The 17,607-nt window shown below is 42.7% G+C and overlaps 1 protein-coding gene across 3 annotated transcripts in view; it reads right to left on the bottom strand.

The window, feature by feature from the left end:
• dnmbp (dynamin binding protein) overlaps positions 1–17,607 on the bottom strand; it is a 55,273-nt gene that overhangs the window by 17,323 nt on the left and 20,343 nt on the right. For 2 of the 3 annotated variants that reach the window (XM_058620943.1, XM_058620944.1), the window contains exons 2-4: positions 16,970–17,124; positions 16,038–16,160; positions 10,497–12,731 (exon numbers count right to left, since the gene is read on the bottom strand). In XM_058620943.1, the coding sequence (XP_058476926.1) occupies positions 10,497–12,731; positions 16,038–16,160; positions 16,970–17,114 (2,503 nt within the window). In that variant the 5' untranslated portion in view covers positions 17,115–17,124. Of the gene's footprint in view, positions 1–2,801; positions 4,692–10,496; positions 12,732–16,037; positions 16,161–16,969; positions 17,125–17,607 lie in introns of those variants that run through there. The other variant, XM_058620945.1, reaches the window with a different exon arrangement.

Raw genomic sequence — 17,607 nt, 5'->3', positions numbered from 1 at the left:
AGACACTTATCACCTTAGACTTCCATTCAAAGGGAGTTTGAACGTCCATTTTCATACTTTTTATGCTACTTACACTTTCGTGTCCCTAGCTGTTCCTGTATGGTTGATGCCTGTAAGTCATAAGTCCTAATATGTACCACTGTTAGAGATATACTAAGTAAAAGCAGTTCATAGATAGATCAATAGATACTTTATGTTGTGAATCAAAGTGTAATTTTCTCTGAAAACTATGACCCAGTGTCGCCATGGGACACTGGGTCATGCTGTGAAAGGCTTATGGAGGATCAATATAACCACAGATGGTGTTGTTCTCTATCAACATGATCTATTTCAGCTTCTTTCATCATAGTAAGGGACGTTTCAAAAGTCAACAATCGACAGGGAAATGTTACTGACTTGAAACTACTCGCGCTGTATTCACATGTGTGTGCCACTTAAATGCTAAACGTGGCTTTTGAGGGTTACCAGAACAGTGTGTGTCAGTGTGTTGTGCCAGTTGACTGAGATCAGACGCGTTACAGTGATGTCATCAGATGATATGGAACCTCGTCCAAAGATGTTCTGCCTTAACTCCTCACCTCCTCCAATGGTAGTGACTGCTCGGGGATTACAGAGGACAACACAACATACGCTGCCTGGATGACGACACACTGCTTACTCACAGCCACTCCATGACTTTTATGCCCCTAACTTTTTATTTACTAAATGTATAATTATTTTTTTAAATAAAGGTCTAATATAAAATCTGGGATTAATGAGAACAAAGGTCCTTTTACACACTTAAGGTCCACCTCACAAAAGCCTCGACCTTCACCTCAATGTCACAGTATGACAGAGTAAGCCCAATAAGCGCAGCGACAAGATGGCCTAATGTTTTTAGCCCTGCAATCAAACGCTTTACTCGGGGGCTAAAACCCTGACCGAGCTGAAACAGTTTAATGAGATTAACGGATGACAAGACACCGCGGCTGTCAGTGCACATACGTGTGTGTGTGTGTGCGTTCTGAAAAATGGCGTCATCTTTCAAATATGCCTGCTCTATAACACACATACATGCTGAGTATCAGTCTAGTCCTGCAGTGAAGGAGTCAGGCCAGTGCTGGCCACCGCCTGGCACCAGACGGACCCCCACCATCCACTCAACCATGCTGACGCTAGGGATTAATACTTGGGCTCCTGAAATGAGTGTGTGGTGGGGGCTGTATGTGTGTGTGTGTACTTTGTTACCTCTTTAGGACCTTTTCTGGTATAAACACTAACCTTGTCAGGACCAGTAGTCCCCATGGAGATCAAAACCTGATCCTAAAGAAGTAGAACCTCATTTCTGAGGAACTGGTTATGTTTAGGGTTAAGATTTTAATTGTAGTTAAAGTTAGGGTTAGGGTTAGGTATTAACTGTGGTTAGGATAAGGGATAACACTTTGTTTAGGCTGTCCAAATTAATGGAAGTCAGTGGAGTTTCTGAGGAAGAATAACTCTGCAAACCTGTGCGTGTGTGTGTTGATGACTGGGGGAGGGGTCATAGGGCACCACCTGCTTCTTCTCAGATGCAATGAAGTGAGATAAGAAGAGTGTTCTTTCTTTTCCTCATCAAACATCTCTCTCTCTCTCACACACACACAAAGTCACTGTCTGTGTTCATGGACATCTATCCAGAGCAGTCTGTCCACTCCTTAAACATTGCCACTCACTGGTGATGATAAGATGTTTTTAAAAGGGCTGAATGTTTATCTGCATCTTAGCAGCTTCAGTCGCAAACATGACGTGTGTAAAAGTTAGACTTAAAGACTGGGTCTTCTTCAAACAAATGCTTCTGCAAACAAATGTTTTGAAAAACTAGATTGAGGGTATGACCTGCTGTAAAACACCAAAGAAGTAGACAAAGCTCTTCAATTGGCACTGCTGTGCTGCATACGTCTACTACTACTACTACTACTACCCGTTCCCACCAACTTCCCCTAAAGTGCTGAAATTATAAAATGCTTTTTTCTAATTTGACTGAAACATGAGCTTTCAACTAACTCTTATATTATGACTCAATAATGCCATGCCTTGTCGTCACTCTATTATAAAACAAGTCTCACGGTCTAAAATTAGGCAAATATACAAAACATACTTGAAATCATCATAAAAAAAAAAAAATAATCCACTTCAGTCTATTTTGAAATACTATGTTTTCAAGTGTATCTAATGCCACAAACAGGAACAGACAGACCTTTCAGTGATGCAAGAACTAAACAGACTGGTTAGTGGTGCACGTAGCATCAGTGGAGGAGAACATTGCAGCGACAGGGAATTCCTACAGACACTGAGAACGACAGACAACAAAAACCAAGGACCCACAAAACCTGTTTGACTGGTACTTAGGCCTACAAATTCCTGACAGCTCACTTTCTTGTGAGATAGCTGAAAGTGATACATGCACACGCCTGTCCACACATACACACAGGTTCCAGCATACTGTTTCCTAGTGGGTGAATGTGATTAGTCAGCACATTGAAGCCCCCAGTTAGCATTGATTAGAAAAGCACCACTGGAGGTCACCAGGGATATAAAGTGAGACACAGGAAACTGTCGACCTGACCGCCCTCTATTATCTCCTCAGCTTGGCAGTGACAAGCTTCAAGACCATGTTTAACTAGATGTGTTTAGTGGTAGAAGTTAAGAACCTGAGCTTTTCATGTACAGTACAGTAGTTTGAACCCTCCCACAAATAGATCACATGGACATAAAGACCTCATCCTGTACAAATAACTACAAGTCAAAGACATTCCCTCACATGACAATATCCTTGTGTTTACCTTGCTTTTGTCTCCTGGAGGTGGCGAAGTGGGACTTTCGCAGGGAGCTCGGCGCTGTTTTCCTGCAGAAGCTATTCCGATCTAGTGAGCCCACATACACAGGTTTGTGACCCCGTTTTGACTCTATGCTCCCAGCACTCGACTCATAACCCCTTTCCTGCTCATCACTATGCCGGTATATGATGGGATCCTCAAAAGAGTGTATCTCCCCGTGTGCCAGTTTCTGGTTCTGCTGTTCTACCCATTCCTCACAATGGGTCTTTGTGGGATACTCCTCATATGGAGAATCCATAGACATTGAACGCAATTCTCTACATCTGTCTCTGGGCCTGTGGTGCGAGCGTTCTGCTTCTTCTGTGGATTCGTAGCGATAATCCTTCTCACGGTCATAGTGGTCCACATCCCTTCGCTCATAGTCGTCCCTTGCCTTATAATTGTCCCTTCTTCTATTGCTATAGTACTCATCTCTCCGCCGGTCATCATCTCTCTGTTGGTCATCATCTCTCCGCGGGTCATCATCTCTATCCCGGTACCTGTTAGAGTAGTCCCTCTCCTTATGATTACTGTATTCCTCGAGTTCAGAATCATAATAGCTCCTGCCTTTGCCAGTGTTAGTTTCCTCACCCCGTCGATTATAGGGGTCTCTGTCTTTATTTTCTCTGCGCTCATATCGATCCTCTGCATACCGGTCAGAGTAAGGGTCCCTTCGTTTTCGCTCATCATAATAGAGGTCATCGTCCTGATGGTATTCCTTTTCTCTGGAGCGATGACAGTCTTTAGAGTCATTATACTGCCTGTCACGGTCATAGTAGTGATCTCTGCCCCTGTAATTGTCTCTGCGAGGACGTGTGCTGTCTTCGTACTCACTGCTGTAACTGTCCTGTTCTCTGCCATCACGTTTCCTGTATTTCTTTCTGTCATAATATTGCTCCTCTCTGTCACTGTAGTATTCATTGTATTTCCTGTCATAATGTTCTCTGTACCTGGATCTGTCCTTGTGATCATACTCCTCCAAGTCTCTGGGACTCCTATAGTCATACCGATCTGTGTTATGATCCTTTTCTCGGACAAAGTCATCCCTTCGTTTCCTGTCGTCATCCGATTTGCTATATCCTTCGTGAGTTCTTAACTCATTGTTCTCTTGTTCTTGTGGCACTCTGCCATAGTCCTGGGGGTTGTAATCCTCTGGACCCTGGTAAAAACAATTTCTGCTTTTCCATTCCGATATCCTCACGTCTAGGTGGCCGTCCTGCGAGCCAGGGTGGAAGTAAACATCCTGGCTTTGAGGTGCCTGCGCTGTCATGTGCTGGTGTTCCCAGCTGGGCTGTACAGGCCACTGAGCTGGAACATGCATTTGGGGTGACATTTGGCCACCTACAGGCACCATCATGCCACCGTGTACTGGCCAGCCTGGTGGTGGAAGTGGGTCACCAGGATTTGCGAGCATGACTGGTGCGTGCGGCTGGACAGGATGACCGACTCCATACCCAGGATATCCAACCTGTTGCTGCTGAAGCTGCAGCTGGTGTAGTTGTTGTAACTGTTGCAAATGGATGATCCTCTCCCTCTCTTTGGCCCAGCCGGCATCACCCAGCTCCTCCATGCTCTTCCCTCTCCTCACTGGGGCACCAGCAGCATAGTTCCAATCCACTGGACCAAGCATGCCTGGATTTCCATAAGCCACAGGGCTCTTCATGACTCCTGCTGTTTAAATCAACCTACCCGGTGCTGATACTGTCTCTTGCTCAACATGGCGGTCTCTCGCTGTGTTTTCCGAAGTCCTGCATTCCATAACAAAGTGCAGTTTGAGGCTCCACCTGTCAGGCATATTGTTTCTAACTCTCCCACTTGTTTTCTGTCTCCTCTGCGCTGCTTCAGCGGGACTGCCCAGCCCAAGCACCTCCCAGCCCTCAGTGTAACTGAATCACACCCTACTCACAGCCATCTCAGCCAATCATAGAAGGAGAGGGGGGTAGGGCTCCTGAAGGAGGGGCCTCCCTGGGTTAATGATTCAGTAGAGTCACATGAGTGGAGGATTAGTGCACTAACTCCTCCCTCATTATTTCAACAGGCTAGTATCTCTGTTTGCAGGAAAACAGTCTGGAGATTTTCTTTGATGGAGGATGGGGGCTACTTCACTTCACTTTGGCAACAAATGTTTTTTTTTCACTGCCATGAACAATCCTCCATCCTTCCTCAAATCCTGTTTGCTTTGTTTCTGCCGTTTCCTGTGACTTTCACAACTACTACAGCTATTCATTCTGACTACGGTCAGAAAGTCTCATTCCTCTGTGTTCACAACTTCCAACACTGGTTCAAAGGTCATGAGTGAAACTGAACTCAGCCAACAAGTGACTTTTGAAGGAGGGACTTTATTTTTGAATGAATGGCTGAATGGAAAAAAGAAGCAAACAAGTGAAATAGAAAGATCTAATGATAGTTATTGTAGTTGTGTGTTTTGTTCTTGGGTATAAGAGTGAGGAGAGGGACATATTTTTCACAGAACACAACCTGATTGAGCCAGAGCAGCGACTGGTGTGTACAATGAGCTATTGTTAAAGACTCTCCCTATGTTCAGAAGAGACACAATCTTTTAGTGTGAGAAAATGCTCCAGCCTATTCATAAAGCAGGAGTATAATGTATCCCTCCCCCCTTTAACGCTCTATGAAAGAGAGGTTTAAAGCACTGGCAAACACTCCAATGCACGTGATACACACAGACACATACGTGTGGGACAGTGTCAGTTTACCCTCCACTAACGCAATCCAAAATGTAATTAGAAGCTGGTGAGTGTAGCCATGCTCTAACACTATTTAATATTTTTGTATAATCTATTTAATGGTTTAAAGTTACATATATATATGAATTGTGTGTGTTAAATACATACCCTCTTATGCAATGATTTGACCTTGCACTCACACTTTTATTCGGTGCAATTCAACCTTTAAAAAGCTAAACTGTTTTGAACTACGTGTTAAAATAGTTTTTCAATGTTTTGTCAAGAAAAATGATGTTATTTTAAAACACTTATTAGAATAAACACTCTTTGCGTGCAAAAGCCCAAAACGCCACGTTGAACACAGGGTTTCGCAAGCCTAAGGCTGAGCATAGGAAATCATAATTAAACAGTGCTCCGCTCTTTCGCAAGGCTGCTTAATTATCAGTGTCCTCAACATCTCAGCTTTCAGTAGCGCGACACAACCGAAACCGTGCGCTTGTGTGCATGTGTCAACTGCAGGAATGTCAAACACAACATTCCTCTGCGCTAGTTTATGCCGCCGTGTTATAGTCTTCGCTAATGAAGCTGTCGAGGGCTTCATTGACATCATCTAGAAGATGGGCTGTGATGTCCGGGAATAAAGTCACATATCAAACCGTCTGCAGCCTTGCAACGACAGACAGAGAGAATACGGAGGCTGAAATAGAATCCTGAAAACAGTGTTCAACACATCAGACCGTGCTGTCGTGGAAGCTGATGGAGGCGTTTTTAATAGTGGGTTAAAGAATTACAGGAGGCTGAAGGAGAGGAAAAAAGAGATGGTGGAGAAAAACCTGTTCCAGTGTGTGAGAAAACAGGGCTGTTTATGGCCGACACACACACCATGCAGGTTTTAAACTTAAACGGAGGCTCCCTTGTGTTGATGCAGTCATGACAGGATGCATGTACAAGCACATTTGATAAATAAATCAATTATAAACCAATTTGACAAATCATAACATGGTTTCTTTGAAAGTCTTTCAGTTTCTGCTAAGCACTGCTATTGGTTTACAAGCGTAGAAGTCAGCTGATCTGACAGCAAGGCAGATAAAAAAATACACTAAAAACAAAGTTTGCCACTCTGTCTTCAGGGGAACTTACACTATGAATGAATTTATTGTCATGATTCCCCCTCACAGTTCCTCTCTCCCTCCTTTACCGACTGTCCGTCATTCTAGCATGTACATTTATCTAGCATATAGACAAACAAATGGACTAAGTCTTCCTCAGGGTCAAGTTTTAGTCATAAACTTCTCCCTCTTTCATTTCCTTACTACACAAAAGTAATTCAAACTGAAACACACCATGAATCCACAGATAGAGAACATAAAAAAGGAAAACCTTAAAAGAAGAATCAAACTGAACACAGGTTTTGAATTTAAATTGAGTTTCAGTAATACACTGATTTAAGCCTCTCTCTCTCTCTCTCTGTTGGCCTCTGTACAGCAAAAGTGCAGTCAGAGCTCAGTCAGTGTTGACGTTTACTCCCTGCCTTTTAACAATAAGCTGCTATTGTCTCTTGAACATCACACTCTGGAACACACCCTGCAGAAGCATGAAAAAAACACTCACTCCTAATGTGCATGTAAGTGTGGACTAGAGTCATGTGGCAAGTGAATAACAAAGATCCTGTGAGCACCGTTAATATGTGCACATCAAGCGCGATAGGGGGAAAAAGGGGACACTCGCTGTCACATCCTTTTAAAGCCCTTTGTGTCCGACTAATGTGTTTCTAGTTACCATATCAAAAACCCTGCAAAAGACTGGTTCTTGTCTGATTCTTTTTACCTTCCAGGTGCTGAATCTCAGCACTCAGTATCACCATCTCAGTTAATTTCCAAGAACTCAAAAGAGAAACCTAGAGGCGGCAAACCTGAAATTATGACTGTGAGAGAAGGGTGTGAGAATTCCTACAGTGTGATGAATGAATGGAAACTATGCTTTTTTTTGCATGACCTTTAGAGGCACCTGTAGCCTTTATAACCTGTTCCGGTCTGCAGTCTGATTCCTTTCATTGACATTCAACAGACAGATGTAGGATCCACCCACTGATAAGCTCTGAGAAGTGAAGCATAACACCTAAAATCTGAATGTAACAACATGGTTTCGATCATGTAGCAACATGATCAACAAACATCAAAATCAAATAGTACAGCAATAGCAATCAGATTGTCTTGGTGAGATTAGCTTTGAGTAAAGAAACAACAGCCTAAACTGACACTGTGTGTTTAGAAACAATTAGTATGTTCTCAATGAAAGGCATGAAACTTGTGTCAAATCAGAGACATTAACATGACAAAGAAGCCTGGTTGTGTCTGTGAATGGCAGTGATTAGACTGAAAGGTTTCAGATGAATGAGGACACGTATCTGTGTCTGTGGGTGTTTCACAGAGGAACAGTGAACTCTGCTGTCAGAGAGAGTTGAGACAAGCAGATCAACATGGCTGATAATCAGATTATGGATTAATCAGAATCAGCAAATAAAGGAGGAGTAGGTGATAGGGATAAAAGCCCTAGTATACGGAGAATATTTTAAAAAAACAGTTTGTCTTTTTTTGTTGTGTCTGGCGTATTAAATAAATAACACATCATGTAATTGTAACTTTAGTGTTTACAATTCTCCGTTTTGATTTAAATATGTGATTGAAACTTATCAAAAGGGGGCGCAATAGAACAGCGTCACTCATAAAAATCTCTAATTTTTTTTTTTTTTTTTTTTTTTTACAAACTTACAAAAACAGTGAACACACAGTGTTTGTAAGATATTTATAGACTCTAATCAGGCAAGTGTTTTAATAAATGCCTGAAAAGGTAACATTTGTGTTAGTGCTAACAGCCATATATTCAAACCAAGAGAGCCTCAGAGTCTCAAGCTGGTTCTCAGCACAGGAGGCACTCACACATTGCTGACTCTAAAATGATCGAGACCAACAGAAACAGAGAAACCAATCTCTTTGAGCAAGACACTAAACTGCAAACTGCTGCTGTGGCTCAGTGACGAGTAAGAGGAGAGTTGTTCATACAGCAGTGGGCAAAACAAGATGTGTCAAACAGCAAAAAAGCCAATTCGGTGCAACAGGGACAATCAGCTGTCAAATAAAGATAGCACACATCACCACGACATCTTGAATCGAGCCTACCTGTCGCTCGGTTGGCGCTGACCTCCCTCACCAGCCCTAACAGTGTGGAGAGGTGGGTCACAGGCCATGCCACAGCTCGCCACAACCACAATTTGGGTCCCGCTCTAAAGTGGGACATAATCTGTGTGTCTCCACAACTGCGAAAATCCCACAAGCCCACACAAAGAGTCTTCAGTCTCCTGACTGCTTTTGTAAAAGAACAGAGGATGACAAGAATGATGGAAGGCTCAGACTAAAGAAAAGTCTGAGTAAGGAGACGGAGAAAGGAAATAAGGATACAGAGACTAATGCAGACGGAGAGAGAGAGAGAGAGTGTGTGTGTGTGTAAAATGAAACAGAGGCCCATGTGCCTCTTGGTCTATGCAGGAATGCACATCGTACCTATGTGCAAGTGTAAGTGCCAAAGACAGCACCCAGATACTAAGTACTGTATCAGAATCCAAGTCAATTAGCTTTGGCCGATCATGATCTGACAGTTCACTCACTTACAATTGTCGACTTTTTTTTTTTTTTTTTTAAATGTCACTGAAAGAGTCCGAGCTGACTGTGCTGTGTGTGACCCTTATATGAACCTTTCACCAATAACCTGGTAGGCTTGCTCTTGAAAACATGGCCAGTGGGGGACACAACAAAAGAGAAAAAAAAAACAATTGTAAACACTTAATAACAGTTTATCTACTATGATCTATGTCAGCTGAATAAGAATATGTCAGCAGCTCTATCTCATTGTAATACTGGGAATCTAATGGCGTATTTCCACCGGCTCTATTCGCCTCGCCTCGCCCCTAAATACACCAGACTCCTCTGTTAAATATAAATATAGAGATTTCCCTGGTAGTTGTTGGAGATTAACCCAATGGAAATGTGTCATATGTTTGTAAAATGCTCCCTCTCCCACACCAAACTCCATAGAGAAAATCAGTGATTCTTACATCACAGCACGCATCACTTGATCCACTGCTGCCTCCATCATCAAGTCTAAATGTTTTATTGTGTGACACTGGTGTTTGAACTCCTTAGTTTCGATTTACCTTTAGTGACACAAGCTGATCGAATGAGGCAGCAGTAGACGAGCAGCTCCTGTGTTTTGAAGAGCTAAAAATGCAGATTTTCTCTATGTACTTTGGTGCAAAGAGTGAGCAATTAAAAAGAAAACCTTCAGTTTCGAGTCAAAAAAGTGTAACAGCAAGATAAAGCAGTTATTATATCGTTAACATATCATAGACCCAAGCATTTTATCCTTTCGTGTTATGAATGAATGTAAGAACTCACCTGCAGGCAACAGAATCTCAGTAAACAATGATGTCAACTCAAACAAAGTCGACTTTATTGCATCACGCTGCTAAATAACTGACTTCAGAGTGTACTTACTCTGACAGTACTTAGTTCTTTGCACACACAGTAAGAACTTTATTTTATTACATCTATTACATTGTGTGCCGTTCACACCTCTTGATTGCACTGAAAGACTTACTATGGGAAAAAACAACACTCAGCACTACATTGCATCCACTTTGTCGCCAACATCCTGAACTTTTGTCATGTTATCTTTATTTTTAGAACAATCCACCCTAGGGCTCATAAATGACTAAACGCTCTCCTATGCTAAGGGTATAAAGACCTGACAGTGACTTGCAAATTTCTCTGGTTCAGGTGGGGCCTCATTCCTGAGTTTGATTTACCCCATTCCTCCCTGTCCTTTCATTTCCTGTCATCTTTTATGTTGCACATTCTAATAAAGGCTTGACATTCCCCAAACACACCCAGAATCTCCATTTAATCTCCAACGATCTTACCTTGTAGCTGCTGCTGTTCTAGGGCCAGCGTCTCCAACGTGTAGTTGCAGAACTCTAGATTCTCCATAGCTTGCATGCGGGCCGTCTCCTCCTCCTCCTCCTCCAACATGGCCCTGAGCTCCTCTGCCGTGTGTGCATATGCGTCCATGTCGTGCTCCACCTCTTGTAGACGCAGGAGCAGCTGATATCTCTGCTCTTCTTCCCTCCGTCTCTGACTTTCCAGCTCCATTTCTCTCTCCACCTCTTTCTCCGCTTCCAGCTGACACTGAATTTCGTGTTCCTGGGCAGCTGCGAGGTCACTGAACTCTGGGTGATCCTCTGTGATGTTGTCGAGGAGGTTTGCGGGAGATTCTTCAGGTGTGTAGAAGATGGGGTTGGTTGGAGGGGGACGAGGAGGGGGACGTGGAGCCAGGCGGGCAGGTTTGTATGGAGCTGGGGCTGCGGGACGGTGGACTCTAGGACGAGGAGGAGGAGGCCGGAGTGTCCTGCGCCTCTCAAGTGTGGAGGATGCAGAGTTTGACTGCAGGAGGTCGGACACAGGGGAATGTGAAGAACCTCGAATAATATCACTTTCATTGCTAAAGTCCATAATAGAAAAGTGCCGAGAAACATGTGATTGTTGGCTCAGGTCACCTATAGATGAAGTGTCCTTTGAAGCAGCAGAGCCCATGTGAGTGTTGTCATATAAAGAAGTCAAGCTTTTCTCAAATTCAAAAAGCTGTTGCGATAGTTTGGCCTCCAAGTTACTTGCCGAGGCTGCCAGGGAATCCAAGGTGATGGACGTCGGCATTACCCCGTTGGAGCCACGCAACGCCTGTCGAGGATGTGTCCGCGTCTCAGCACCGCCCATCATCATGTCAGCGTCGCTGACGCTAGCATGGCGAGTTAATTTCTTCCGTTTGTGACTTTCTACAAGGTGAATCAAAGCCTGGCCGAGAGTGGCACCTCTGTTACTGGGGGAGCCAACATCTGGTGGTGGCCTCTGGTAGCGTCTACTGTCTTTAGACCAGCCAGCCTGAGTGTGAGAGGGCAGGGTTAGACTGTGAGTTCGTTTGGGCTGCAGCAGTCGAGATTTACCATCAGCATAGTTAGACCGATGTGTGCCAGAAGAAGGGCTGTGGTGCCTGTGGATTTGTGCGGGCAGGCTAGGTCGTGGTGGGAGTGTGGGCCTTGCTGGTGGAGTGGACTTGGGTCTCTCTGGACCTCTTTGAACTGGAGCGACAGGTCTACGTGGCGGGGAGTCGGGCTTCCTGTGCTCTTCTGTCTGTGCTCTGCTGTTAGCTTGAGCCGCAGGACTTTTGTTTTCACTTTGCCACCTCTGCTCCTCAGTCCTCTCAAAGTAATCCAGGTCCCATACTGTATAATCCTCACACTGCCGCCATCCAGAGCCATTCTCTGAGCCATTGGGACACATATGACCTGAGCTGTATCCAGAAGTACAACTGGACCTTTTGTCTTCTTTTGTTTCAACTACAGTTGTTTCCTCTGCAGTTTTCTGCCCGTCATCCTCCATTTTGACAAATCGATGAGGAAAAATCCCACATTGGCCTCGCAGCTCCCCCTCCAGCCACCCGTCTTCCAAAGTGTTAACAACTCGAATGCGATCCCCAACATTGAAGTCCAACTCACCTGGCTCCATGGCTCGAAACTCATACAGGGCCACTCCATACACACTGCCCTCTTCTTCCTCTGCAACACTTTCCCTGTGCTCCTCTTCTTCTTCTTCTTCCTCTTCCTCTCTCAAAAAAACCTCCCCTTCCTCCACACTCTCTTCAGTACCCTCTTCTGCATCATAAGAGTCCTCGTAGCTGAACTGTTGAGGGTCATTGTTCAAATACTGGCATTCCTCAGGCTCCTGTGGAGACCTGAGTGGCCCAAGGAGCTCCACAAACCCCTCTGGGAAGATCCCCCTGCGACCGTCCAGCTCTCCCTGGAACCAGCCCGGCTCAGGCAGGCCTGTGATGATGATCAAGTCCCCCTCGCGGAAATCCAGCTCTTCATTGAGCTGTGCGTGGAGGTTCATGAGGGCCTGTGCCTGGCCCAGGGCATAGGGCGGCAGCTCTGAAGCCTGGGCCTGAGCCGAGCGCTCAGACAGCTGCCTGGAGCGGCCCGAGAGATTCAGCTCCTTCACGCACGAGGTGGGGAAGACACCGCGGATGCCCCAAACATTACAGCCGCGCTGCCACGTTTCCCCGAGGCTCATGGACCCTGCTGCCTCTCCGACCACCACATCTCCTAGAAAGAGAACAAATAACGACTTGAGTAAACAGGTAAGACTTAAATCTTACAAACGCGTTGGCTTTAATTGGCTAACTGGTGTCTTTCTTGTGTATCTGTATGTTGTATTGATGTAATGATGTAATGTCATGATTTCAGATTTCCTGTAATTGGCTAACTGGTGTCTTTCTTGTGTATCTGTATGTTGTATTGATGTAATAATGTAATGTCATGATTTCAGATTTCCTGTAATTGGCTTACTGGTGTCTTTCTTGTGTATCTGTATGTTGTATTGATGTAATGATGTAATGTCATGATTTCAGATTTCCTGTAATTGGCTAACTGGTGTCTTTCTTGTGTATCTGTATGTTGTATTGATGTAATAATGTAATGTCATGATTTCAGATTTCCTGTAATTGGCTTACTGGTGTCTTTCTTGTGTATCTGTATGTTGTAATGATGTAATAATGTAATGTCATGATTTCAGATTTCCTTTGTAATTGTTTGCACATTCAGACATAAAGACGAAACACTATTTGCTTAAAAACACCAAACAAAACAAGACATATAACAAGTAATAAATGAATATAGTCACATAAATAAATGTAAATGTATGACCTACTTAAATATGTAGTAGTACACTGTTGAAAACATTATAAGTGTTTAAATAACAGTTGGACTGTCTAAAATCATTAACCTAAGACTGTTCTTCTTCTCTGGTGTTGTGTCCGTATTAAAAATAATCTACTTATTACCTATTTATGTTGGGAACAAAAGTTGAGAAAAACTTTGCTGCTCCATCAGCTTGGAACAATGTACAAAAACAGCTAAATCTTAAACAAACTGGTCTCAGAATGTTTTAAATTAACTTTGAGTGACATGAACTCTGGCTGTAGATGTAGAGAATATTTTATCATTCTCTCCACATGATAGCATCCACGATTGTGCTAATAGAGACTGGTTCAGAACCCACAGACGGAGACTGAAAACTGTATGTCGCAACTGGCTGGTCGCAAAATAACGTTTTATTTAAGATTTAATGTCATGTAATCCTCAGAGTCACATGAGGACACTTGTTCATTTCCCACCACAGTAACACATAATCATCCACAATTCAACAGCCTCCCACAACAAATTGATAGTTGGCTCATGAAGAAAGAGACTGAGCTAAAGACAAAAAAAAACTGCATCTAATCTAACTGCATGCAGATTGTAGGTCACGGATGTCTTTGTTAATTAGGAGTGATTAGGTGCACCTGTGTTTTCCCACAGCTGAGGGTAATCAGTGGCTGACAGACTATATAAGGCAGAAGACTCACCCCACAGTTGGGGTTGTGTCTCCAGAGGGTCAAGATCTTTGCATTGGGTGTGTTTTGAACTGTATCTGTGATTTAGAAAGAGGTCGTGGGTAGATTTGGGTTAGTTTTATTCACATTGCCATCCCGTAGAGAACTCAATCGCATGTTTCTTGCAGTGTTTTGTCATTTTGTTTGTTTCCCAAGCAGGAATCCTGAACTTTAAGTTTTGCTTTCTGGGGGGGGGGAAACGTAACACTGCACTTACACACTCTCCGCTTACACAACAGATGGGGGTGCAATCATTTCTAAAGTATTTCAAGGTAAAATGTGTAAAATCTATTGGTGACATTTCCTGTTTCAGTTGAATGTTCCTCAACTTCCACACATGTAGCCTTCACTAAGCATCAAAACTCAAAAAACATGTTTAGATTGTCCAAACATGGTGGCCTCTATAGAGCAGACACATGTGTCACAGCTCCTGTCATGAATTATATTGTGAATATGGCTGTGATGGTTTCTCATCTTTAAAAGAAGTGGGTCTCCGTATATACAGTTTGGGAAACACAACTCTATATTGTATTCGCTGTCCAGTGCAGACAGTTGAAAGTATTGAGTTTATGAGTAAAGCATGTCCATGTTTTCATAGTAGCCAGCAGGTGAGCCCAACAGAGAACATCCCAGCAGGGAACACATACTTGACATAACAGAGTTTAAGTGGACACAGCTGAATTTAACAGACTTGATTTTTGGTTGAAATCGGGTGACTTCAACTTCATTCTTGCCATTTTCTGATCACCTCCATTAGGTCAGCATTGTTGCTAATGTATCTGGAGAACAGGGGATAACATGAATGTTGACTGGTCAGACACGAGTCATGGAGGTCACATACCAAAGACCTGTGGCCCCACCTCCCATTGTGTCGGAGGCCAAAACTGGAGCGCTGCCAATGCGATCATGGAAAATTATACTGGAAATGAACATTTCAGCTCTCAAAAGGCCAATGAGACCTGTTTTCTCTGCTTCCTCTGATCCAGGAAATGTTATTTACTCATGATGGTGTAAATATACCAACTTTTTGCACCATCTTGTCTTCAATTAAAATATTACAGGGAAAAAGTGCACTGAATTTTATATGTATGACTTAGTTGGGGGCCATTGAAGAAGCCATTTGAGTCCTTAACTTATTGTTTTACACTAACTTTTGCTGCATTCATCAATTATTTATTCCTGAGGCTATTGTTGGATAAAAATATTGGAAAACAACAACAATCATGCCATGAATCTTTCATAGAATCTGAGAAGAAAAGACAGCGTTTGCTGCAGTCAATCTTAATTTGGCATATGGGGACATCTAGTGTGGAGTTTTGGAAATGAACCTCCAGTGCAGTGAGATTACTGTCATTGTGGGTTTTGTCTAATCCTGTGTAGGATTATTAAAGGTTTTTTTTTTTTGTTTGTTTTTTCCATTTGTGTATTTTCAAATCCGACAGACCAAGGTCCTTTTTAAAAAATGGAAAGAACTTACAAATGAAAATGCAAAGAAATGTTTATTATTCCACAATGTTTTCGGTTTAAATCCTTGTGAAAAGAATGGCCCAAAGAAATGTAGACATTGTGTTGTTTTTTTTGTATTGATCCATAATTGGGGTTTGGATTGAAGATGTTGCAGTCACAAACTGTCATGACCTCAAATTCAGATCCTATGTGAAATACTAGAAGGTTTAATTGATATTTATTTGGAACTGGCAACATTCAGCTGAGAGTTTGTCTGCAGTAAACTGCAAAGGAGACAAGACAACAGTAACTATATTACTGATCATGCAAGCACACAACAAAACAAGACAAACATTTTACCTGAGCACGACATCAACATGAAGCATTAAACTGAGAGAGAACATTTCTCATTAAAGACACCATTCATGCTATTTAAAACACAGAGTTTGAGTTACAAGTTACATCCTGGTAAAAAAAATATATAAAAAAAGTCAGCATTGAGTATGTGTGTGAGTTCATGTGAGTTCTGTACCTCTCTTCAGAGACAGGTTTCCCGCTTCTGTTGAGTTGAAGTCGTTGATGCACACGTACAGTTGGTCTCCAGGCTTGGTGCTGGGAATGGTGACCTCTTCCACAAAGGTGGTGGGGAACTGACCTGAAGACAGGACAGCAGAGAGGAAAACGCACACGAGTGACGTCAGTGAAGACAACAGAACGTCTCTGTGTTTCCTTAAGAAAAGGGAAACACCCACAATTACGACTTCCTCGATTCTGTGTCTTCAGAGCGTCCTACATTCACTCTGAAGACACACTCATTCACACTCTTTAAACAACACACCTTCTGTTTTAGTTTGCTATGACTTGCCTCATTTTAAATACTGACCAATATCAAAAAGACCACAAACACTAAATAAAAGGTTATGATAGTAAGTATCAAGAAAAATACAGTTTTGAAATTAAGCTTCAAATAACTGGAAGAGATTACCAAAACCATGGGATTCAATAATATGATTCTTTTTAATCTGACCTTTTTAACTACACAATCTGTGAGTGTATAGTGCAGTACAGGAGTCACAGCATTGGATCATACAGTAGTTAGTAGTCTGGGTCAGGATAATGGAGTGGCTTCTTTTCTTTCCTATATTGATATCACATGTTTTCCAAGAACAGCCAAACAAACCCACGCTCACTTCCCAGCTGTACATGCTATGAAGGGATTCCCCTTCATCGTCTACCATAAGTGACATTCAGCTGGGAAACATGAGGACCCACTTTTTTTAAAAGATGGCAAATGACCATGACCTAAATCACAATATACATTGTAACATAATGTAGAAACTAATTTACTGCCATATCTGTAACACCTACTATCCTTTTTGAATTGGTCAATGAATAATTTCCAAGAGGTGTTTGGTAAATGAATTACAGTAGTTGTAGTACAGAATTTACAGTATGGCACGTTACCTGTGACACCATCTTTGTTGCCAAGCAACCAGAACTCGTCCGCAACACTTAGCACCTCGATGACATCGCCGGGGAAGAGTGGCAGCTCCTCAGAGACACTGGGGAGAAACTCAAACACGGCACGCACCACCGACCCCGCTTCCATTACTCATAACCTGCAGAGAGACAGAGAGAGACAATAAGAAAAGATTCTGATATTTATAATATTTCATTTTTTAATTAATGAAGACGTTCACAGAGAATGGGGACTGTGTGCCCGGGGTAAAACAACAGAAAACAACAAAAAGTGCAATTTCTACGTAAGGCTCCCTTTACTATTCAAATATACAAACACTTTACAGCACTTGTGTCAAACTTAAGGCCTGCAGGCCATGTACAGCCCGCAACATAATGTTATGTCTTTCCTGCTCAGCCATTGACCCACTTATTAGTACCACACATCAAGTTACCTGACCCGCAAAATAAAGAAGTTGAGTAAAGGAAATGATTGTCTATAATACATGTAACTGCAGGCTTGATTTCATTGGAGAAATCATTCATAAATTATTTACCACTCTTCTACATTCATGTTCTTTTGAGCGTACTCCAACTGATGTGTACATGACTTTGAAACAGTAGCCCAATGTTGATATTTAGCC

Source organism: Solea solea, chromosome 21 (genome assembly GCF_958295425.1).
Source record: "Solea solea chromosome 21, fSolSol10.1, whole genome shotgun sequence".
NCBI lineage: Eukaryota > Metazoa > Chordata > Actinopteri > Pleuronectiformes > Soleidae > Solea > Solea solea.
This window is presented reverse-complemented; position numbering and strand designations above follow the sequence as displayed.